Here is an 8,000-nt window from a genome sequence, read left to right on the forward strand (position 1 = left end):
GCACAACGTGCCGTACTCGGACCTGGTCAACCCGGGCACGGGTCGTCCGTGGAACCAGCAGTATATCATCACCAAGGTGACCACCGGGCAGCTCACGCCGACGCTGGACGCGACGCACACGCCGGTCGTGGGTGCGCGAGATGGCGGCCGTGTGCCTCCAGAACGACCCAGCGTCGCGTCCGTCGAGCATGCAGCTGGCGAGCATGTTGCAGCGCCTTTAATAATCATTTTGCATGTTGAAAAAGCGATGATCAATGCGTCGCATAGGGATTTATTCTGGGAGCATTGATCGCACTGCTGCACGACGCACGCTGGTCAGAAACCAATTCTCAGCCGCTATACTATTGTACGCAGTCGAGAAGTACCTCACTGCTTGCTTTTCCATGATCCACGCTCTCCACTCTCCACTGAGGACCACAGTGGCAGGAGCTGCATCGTCCGGTCCTGTATGCGGATGTTGGTGGTTGGTTATCCGGATGTACCACAACGGCCTCGGATTGGCCAAGATGTATGGCTCCAACACACGCAGGCGGCCGTACCGTACATTAATGCACGTACGTGTACTGGATTGTACGGGATGTACCTTGCGAGGTATCAATTGTGGGAGGACCGCGCTTGGCCAGTGCAATTTCCAGACCATGCTCGCCCGAGTCCTCCGTTCGTCCACCGCTGTCGCTGGCCGCGCCGCCGGCCGTCGCGCCATCTCGACCTCCATGCCCCGCTTCGTCGAAGCGAGCGAAGAATCCAAGGAGGTCACGGGCCTGACGCCCCGCGTCCAGGTCGCCCTCGACACGATCGCGGACCTTTCCAAGATTGAAATCGCCGAGCTCGCCACGGCCATCCAGGTAATCCGGTCGCCTATGCGTCGCGGGCATGGAGGCTAAACCCTCATCGTAGGCCAAGTTTGACATCCCCGAGATGGGCTTTGCGGCTGGCGGCGGCGGCGGCGGCGCGGCGGCTGTCGAGGAAGTCAAGGAGGAGAAGACGTCGTTCGACGTCAAGCTCGTGAGCTTTGATGCCAAGAATAAGATCAAGGTCATCAAGGAAGTCCGTGCCATCACGGGCCTCGGCTTGAAGGAGGCGAAGGAGCTCGTCGAGGGCGTCCCCGCTGTCCTCAAGAAGGACCTCAAGAAGGCCGAAGCCGACGAGCTTTTGGCCAAGATCGCTGAAATGGGCGGCGTTGGCGAGCTCGAGTAAACACACGCATGCAGACCAAGTAGCTATAGAGATCGCCTCGGGATTAGGTATAACTAGACGAACACGACGTCCACTTAGTACATCGCGCGGCTCCACAACCACACGTCGGTGAGATGGCTCTTCTGGCAGCGGCCGGTCGGCCTTGCACAAAGCTTTTCGACGCCGCCAGCTCGACCAGAGGACACAAGCGCTGCGGGTCGCTGCCCATCGCCAAGCTGGCAATCATGGTCCTCGGGCGCTATCAACAAGTAGCATTGGCCATGGCCGGTCTCGCGCCTGCGGGATGCGGCACAGCATGGGCCTTGGTTCCAAGTCGTGTGAGTCTTGCTCATCGCATCGATCGACGGGCTCGGTGGCCATGCTCTTTGACGGGCGCAGGCTCCGAGGTGGCTTCTCTCTCACGGCCGTCATCTGTCCCACTCGAACTTGGCCGGAGGAAGCCCAGCTCGGCGCCGTCGAGCATGGCTGCAGCGCCTTGTCTGTCCAGCGGCCTTTCGAACGCGTCTCGGATCCTCGTTGCCGATGCGTACTGCGGTGCCGGGCAGGCCATATGTGTCTCGTGAGCCCAGCGCTCGTCACCAGCTCGGGCCTCGACGACCACCAGCGCACGGCCGCTGGCATCGACGCGATCGGCAACATGACGCTGTATCCGTTCGATGCGCGGTACATTCCTGCCTCGCCATGAGCCGTGCAGCAGAATGCAGCATTGGTACATTCTCAACACCTCATCGCCGCTCAACACAACGTACATACATGCGCCTGCCCGGCGCACTGAGCACGCTGTACGTTCTCGTCGCCGTGTCGTCGGCGACCTACAGCGCGTGCGTAGATCGCTACGCAGGCCTCCAGACGATCCCAGCGCCGCTGCCGTCCGAGCTGCTCACGCTGCAAGTGCCCTCGCTCTACATTCGCGGGCTGATGCGGCAATCTAGCGGGCTACCAGACAACGAGCTCACGCAGCTAAAGAACGTACCGACGGGCTTGATGGCACTGAGCGACGACGACCGTTGCACGCAGATGTAGCATGTTGTGTGTCTAGGGACGTCTCGTCCAACGACATTGAAGCGATCCAGAACCAAGATTGGACGTCGATCAAGCACATGTATGACAACCTCGATGCGATGCGCTGGCAGAAATTCCATCTTTCTAGCGATCTTAGCGGCAATCGGCTCGTCTCGTTCAACTACGTCAACCTCTCCAAGTCGCTCATCTACTCGCACGCTATTCATGCCAGGTCGAAATTTGATAATTGTGACGGAGTGGTGTCGACGGCTGCAGTTTAAACTCGTTCGTGGCAACCGCTGCGACATTTGACGCCTTAAACGCACTCTCCATCGCTACCAATGCGACGGCCACCAAAGGGCTGTTTGCCACGACGCTCTCGCGCGTCGATGCTGCCAGCCAGTGGGCTTGCGACTCCTTCGGTGGGCGCATGCGCAACCTCGCGGCGAAGGTCTCGATCCCCGTCTGCATCACAGGTACTCATCTTCGTGACGAATTGTCATTGCCCACGTGCACTACATGTAGATTTACCCAGCGAACCCGCTGACGCAGACAGTATACATCATGGCCACGTAGTATGAAAGCTCAGTGGACCATAGGTTATGCGCTGCGTCTCGGTCTGGGGCTTGGGGCCGTCGCACTCGTCTTCCTTGCAGCTCTTTTCTGGGGGTGTCGCAAGCGGCGACGGCAGCGGCAGAGTTCAGACACCGAGACAGACCCCAAGCCGACGCAGGTGTTTAACATTCTCGACAAAACGGTGGTCCGCCGATCGTCGTCGTCGTCGTCGGTGTCGTTGATGGACGAGCGAGGTGTCGACTTGGATGTTGCCATTTTGACGCCCTACAAGATTGACTCGAGTACCTATGCCGTCGTCGGGGACGTGTCGATTGCTACGGGCAGCGACGTGGATGTCTGGCGTGGCCACTGCCAAGGAGAGCCGATCGTCATCAAGCGTCTTTGAGATCGCAGTTCCGAAACGGTCGACTGCTTTCTCCACGAACTACAGCGACTGACGCAGTACGTAATACTCTCTTCTCTTGCAATAGATCAACATGTCGATCGTGGTACTAGGGTCCAATATAGCTACTATGTCGTGCGCCTCTATGTCGTGCGCTGACGCTGACCCATCGACATGGAGTGCGTCATCGAGTACATGGACCAAGACAGTCTGCAGCTCGTCTTGCTATCGCGGCCGCGTCTCTCCTGGACCCTCAAGACCCAACGTCTTGTGCATGTCGCAAGAGGCTTGCTCTGTCTCCATGAAAAAGACATTATTCACCGGGATTTGCAAGCGCGGCATGTCCTGCTCGACACGACACGCGGCGCCAAACTCTCAAATTTCGGCTGCTCGCGCCAAGTCGACGCATCAACCCTCACCAACGGCATTGGCACGTACCAGTGGATGGTGCCCGAGGTCATTCTGAGCACCGACTACAGCGTCTCGGCCGACATTTACTCGTTTGGTACGTGCGCTGATTTTAGGGGTAGGGTTATGAGACATGTCTCTTGCAGGTGTGTTTTAACCGAGCTATCGACACATGCAGTGCCGTACGCAAGCCTCATGGACCCAAGTACACTCCGCCCGTACTCGCAGCAGTACATTATGACACAAGTGACGCTTGGCGCGCTCCGACCACGCCTACGGTCCGATGCGACGCCGCCATGGGTCATCGAGGTGGCTCAGCGCTGCATGGCGTTAGAGCCGTCCGAGCGCCCGACAACACTGGAGCTTTGTACCCTTTTAGAGCAGTACCTGCAATAAGGGTCCCCCATTGACTCTAGTTTATGGATGTACACATTGTCATCCTGTGTTGGTAAATACCCTTAACCTTCAAGGTCAGACCAACCCTAACCCCGCATCTGCTCAGGCTGGCGATCGTGGCCTTGGTGCTCCATGGCACGAGTGGCATTGAGAAATATTAGTTATAAAGAAGAGAGGCATTTGGCGAGTCTACCACCAGATCGCAAGCACACGGTCCAGAGCCAACGGGGGCTTCAGTAGCGTCGTAGCCGCGGCGGCAGCACGTTAAGAAGCTCGGCTTCGCGCTTCTCGGCGACCGCCGACATGGGCAGTGGTTTTAACACCATGTTGTACTCGTCTGTGATCGTCTCGATGCGCGCGACGAGCTCGTCGGCGGTCGGGCGACAGGAAGGGTCCATGCGCAGGCAGTCGCGCGCCAGCGACAGAATCTCGGGCGGGCACAAGTTGGAGAAAGCAGGTGTCATGTGCTCTTCCGCGAGTGCGTGTGCCATCTTGAGCGTCAGCATCATCGCGTCATTCTGGTCCTCGTCCTCGTCCTCATCGCCGCAGTTGCGCAGAAACGACGCCATGTGCCGGTCCATGGTCGCCAGCAGCGCGCCAAACGACCAGACGTCGCTTTCGGGCAGATTGCAGTTCTAAAATCATTGAAAAATACTTCAAAAAAGATACGAGGGCGCACCTCGAGGGCGATTTCAGGCGCGGCGTACGTGGCATTGGTCGCAACCTCGTCGACGTCTTCCGTGGCGTGGAGGCACTGGCCAAACTGGCAGAGCTTGGCGTGGTCGCCCCGCAACAGGACGTTGCACGGATCCAAGTCGTGGTGGATGAACCCAAGGCGATGCAGATACGCGAGCCCTAATCCGTGCTGCGTCAAGACGCGTTACCAAATATATGCCATGCGTACCGAGCGCAATGTCGTAGAGCCATTGCAGTTTGGTGGGAAACCACGGCAGCGACGGGTGTGCCGCCAAGTAGTCTTCGAGGTTGCCGTCCTCCATAAACTCGAGCACGCAGCAGAGGTCGTTGCGCGCCGCGTCCATGGCCTCGCCTCGCCACGTCGCACCATGGCACGTCACAATGCTCGGGTGCGCAAGCCTACAAGTTGCACTTACTTCTCAGCGATTTTGAAATGAAAAAAAAGCCATACCCCGAGAGAAGGTGCGTCTCGCGCACCAAGTGCTCGCGGCTCGTGACGTTGGTGAAGCTGCGCTTGAGCGCGACCGGATCATCGCGCAGCTCGCCCTTGCTCACGATAGCGTACGCGTTGCGGCCAATGTAGTCGCGTACAACGTGGATCGGCGGCAGGTCGCGCAGGTTGCGGATATAGCGCCGAAAGGTGCTGAGCTCAAACGCCGAGAGCTCCATGCGAAGGGCGAACGAAGCGTAAATGAGCGCCAATACAAACGCTCGTGCAAAAGACACGCTTTCGTGTCAAGGATTCCGCCTGCCAGCCGGCGCGGGAAGTGCAACGTGGGTAAAATCGGCACCTTCAATTCGGCATTTGCATCAACACCCAAATCGATCTGTGATTGATCAAGGAGGCACCCGATGGAATGCGTTCAAGACCAGCCAAGAAAAGGCTCGACTTTACAGCGCTCGGACGGCCCGAACGAGCAACGCGAGTGGCTCCTACGAGAGACAAGCGGTGCTTCTTTGTTCGTCGCAGCAAAAAAACAGACGCACAAGCAGTACGCAAGATTTTCCAAGGCTTTTCATCCCGCGGTCGCATCGTCCCCCCGACGTCATGCTGGTGCACACGCCATCATGCATGGCCGAAGGATTACAATCGTCCATAAAACATGGGCTACAGAACACGGACTTCACCTGTATCCTTTATCTTGTGCATGGTACAGTGGTGTGGTAGCACTTTGAATCCAAGTGGGAGTGTCCATATCACGCCGGGGTGCTTCAAATGCCGAATTTAATTTTGAGCTAAATGCGGCATATTCAGACCATAGACAAACCTGAGCCTCCGTGGCACGACGCCAGTCCCGTCGACGGCATTGCCCTGTACCATGTCAATCGATCGTCATGGGAAGTTTGGCAGTAGCAACTGCGGTCACCTCTGCTAGACCGACCGAGCAACGCACGGACGTGTTGGGTGCACCATCCTCCGTGGATCTCACGGAGCTCGTTGAAGAAGCCCTTGCAGAGATGGGACAACCGCCGGTCGTGGGAGTACTGTACCAGGTAGTTGGTTGTCTTCAATTCTCTCGTGTCCAGCATCTAACTGAATACCTTGCCTCGTTTCACATTATTTTGGGCTTATCGCAGTTTGGTTGAAATTCATATATTGTTTGGTCGAGTCATGGCTGCTCGACGCACTTGCGTTTGATCTCTGGTATCTTGGGGCAGTGCGACCGGTACGAGTGGAGCTGCCGGGTCCAGTTGGTCTCTGGTTCGCCAAGCTCCACGTCTTCCATGACAGTCGAGCTGTCCTTTTCCGGTGGTGGCGTCAAGAGTCCCTTGGACGTCATCGCTGCCAAGAGCTAGAACACCATTTGTCGTCGATACACATGCTACAAAGACATACGCTGTCTTCTTTGGCACGTAGAGCTTGGATGTCCACGCTCGTGTCGATTGTGAAGCGCGTGACCTCGGCGCTCTTCTCGTAGAACGTGTGCATGACCTGGCGCACCTACGCTCGCCACAGACATAGCTTTGCTATTGGATCTGATATTATCCGCACCATTTCGAGCTCGCCATCGAGCATCGTATCACGCTGTGCTTCGTACTTGGCGAAAATCCGAAACAAGTGCATGGTGGCAGCGTCCAGCGCCGTTCGGGCCGTCGCGACATTAGCATCGGCTCTCGAGAGCTCGGGTACACTGCGCTTGGCGCGGCGCATGGCGTGCGCACTCCGTTCAAAGCTGTCATAGTCAAGCTTGAGCGCTTCGCGGTGCTGCATCGCAGGCTACATTATAAGAGTCGTCGCGCCATGTACTCGGATACTATGTACTCTGTAATACCTTGAACGACTCCATGGTGCGAATGTGAATGTCCACAAACTGAATGACACCCGAGAGCACAGCGTCCTACGCTTGTAGTGAGTTTTGCCAAAAATGAAGCAATTCGACGCACGAAAGACATACCGCATTGAAAAAGTGAGATTTGATCTCTTGCTTTTCGTTGATGGCACACATGGCGTGGCGAAAGGTCTCGGCCGCGACGCTTTGCCGCCCGACCGCATCGGCGCTCGTGACACACCAGACGTCGACGCCCAGCTGCGCGCACGCGAGCGAGTACTGCGGCAGCATGGCCTTGTAGCGCGACAAGCTCCCGCGAATGTCCAGAATGCTCTTGAGCAGCCCGAAGAAGCGATCTTTGGCTTTGATGTACACGTCGTCGGGTGTCGGCGTGGCCTACGCGACGCCTTAGCCACTCGGACACTACTGTACCATGTACCCGCCCGAACGAGACGAGCGTCTTTTGGAGCCATCGGCGCTGCCGATCGCGCAAGGACGGCGCCGCCACCGGATGACCAGCGCCTGACAAGTGAACTGTAAACATCTTCTCCGCCATCGCGGGCCGAGCGCGCTCGATGGTTGCTGCGTTGGCACTGGCAACGCCCGGTAGCTCGTGCGGGCTTGGAGGAGCGCGGACCGTTGGGCTCTGATCGGTAGTATCGATCTCATGCGACGCGATGCATGGACCATCCATGCTTGCTGATGTGCTAGGGAGCGGCGGCTGCATTGGCTTGTCTTGGCCACGCAAGCTGGGGCTCGCTGCGACCGCCGTCGGCGGACTGGGCGGCGGGGGTACATAGGCGTCGGCGGCTACCGACGGCGACGGCAGCAGAGACGGATCTGCGCCCTCGGCGCGCATCTTGAGCTCGACGTGCTCGCGGGGCATCCCCATCTTGAGGAGGCGGAGGTACTTGTCCATGGCGACAGCGCTGGCCGATTGCCACACACGGCCCGTTGCCATCTAAAAATAGAAACATCCGCATACGGCGTTCATATCCGGACATTAAACAGGTCCCGTGCGGGGTGAGCTGGTAGGAACTTTTGAATATATATATGGACGTGTTTCGCGGGAT

The 8,000-nt window shown here is 57.9% G+C and overlaps 6 protein-coding genes across 6 annotated transcripts in view; 4 read left to right on the top strand and 2 right to left on the bottom strand.

Moving 5' to 3' along the window:
- The window catches only part of SPRG_21399 (hypothetical protein), a gene marked incomplete at both ends in the record, with an annotated part of 2,877 nt that extends 2,656 nt beyond the window's left edge, over nucleotides 1-221 (top strand). The window contains one exon of the mRNA XM_012354290.1: nucleotides 141-221. Coding sequence (XP_012209680.1) covers nucleotides 141-221 — 81 coding nt within the window. The remainder of the gene's footprint in view (nucleotides 1-140) is intronic.
- Nucleotides 222-638: 417 nt separating this feature from the next.
- SPRG_14291 (hypothetical protein) lies at nucleotides 639-1,197 on the top strand (the record flags this gene model as incomplete). The annotated part of the gene is made up of 2 exons (XM_012354273.1): nucleotides 639-845; nucleotides 898-1,197. The coding sequence occupies 2 exons, from the start codon at nucleotides 639-641 to the stop codon at nucleotides 1,195-1,197; spliced, it is 507 nt and encodes a 168-aa protein (XP_012209663.1).
- Nucleotides 1,198-1,747: 550 nt separating this feature from the next.
- Nucleotides 1,748-3,160, top strand: SPRG_14292 (hypothetical protein; the record flags this gene model as incomplete). The annotated part of the gene is made up of 6 exons (XM_012354274.1): nucleotides 1,748-1,860; nucleotides 1,974-2,203; nucleotides 2,263-2,431; nucleotides 2,458-2,675; nucleotides 2,799-2,870; nucleotides 2,916-3,160. The coding sequence occupies 6 exons, from the start codon at nucleotides 1,748-1,750 to the stop codon at nucleotides 3,158-3,160; spliced, it is 1,047 nt and encodes a 348-aa protein (XP_012209664.1).
- A 171-nt stretch (nucleotides 3,161-3,331) lies between these two features.
- SPRG_14293 (TKL protein kinase) lies at nucleotides 3,332-3,961 on the top strand (the record flags this gene model as incomplete). Its single annotated transcript, XM_012354275.1, has 2 exons — nucleotides 3,332-3,666; nucleotides 3,712-3,961. 2 exons carry the CDS (start codon nucleotides 3,332-3,334, stop codon nucleotides 3,959-3,961), a joined length of 585 nt encoding a protein of 194 aa, XP_012209665.1.
- Nucleotides 3,962-4,194: 233 nt separating this feature from the next.
- On the bottom strand, nucleotides 4,195-5,056 carry SPRG_14294 (TKL protein kinase; the record flags this gene model as incomplete). Its single annotated transcript, XM_012354276.1, has 3 exons — nucleotides 4,866-5,056; nucleotides 4,641-4,816; nucleotides 4,195-4,596 (listed from the first exon to the last, which is right to left on the bottom strand). Exons 1-3 carry the CDS (start codon nucleotides 4,999-5,001, stop codon nucleotides 4,195-4,197), a joined length of 714 nt encoding a protein of 237 aa, XP_012209666.1. The 5' UTR covers nucleotides 5,002-5,056.
- Nucleotides 5,057-6,203: 1,147 nt separating this feature from the next.
- On the bottom strand, nucleotides 6,204-7,846 carry SPRG_14295 (hypothetical protein; the record flags this gene model as incomplete). Its single annotated transcript, XM_012354277.1, has 6 exons — nucleotides 6,204-6,450; nucleotides 6,495-6,599; nucleotides 6,651-6,875; nucleotides 6,931-6,996; nucleotides 7,054-7,323; nucleotides 7,367-7,846. The coding sequence occupies 6 exons, from the start codon at nucleotides 7,844-7,846 to the stop codon at nucleotides 6,268-6,270; spliced, it is 1,329 nt and encodes a 442-aa protein (XP_012209667.1). The 3' UTR covers nucleotides 6,204-6,267.
- Nucleotides 7,847-8,000: the final 154 nt, after the last annotated feature.

This window comes from Saprolegnia parasitica, assembly GCF_000151545.1.
Source record: "Saprolegnia parasitica CBS 223.65 unplaced genomic scaffold supercont2.153, whole genome shotgun sequence".
Taxonomy (NCBI): Eukaryota; Oomycota; class Saprolegniomycetes; order Saprolegniales; family Saprolegniaceae; genus Saprolegnia; species Saprolegnia parasitica.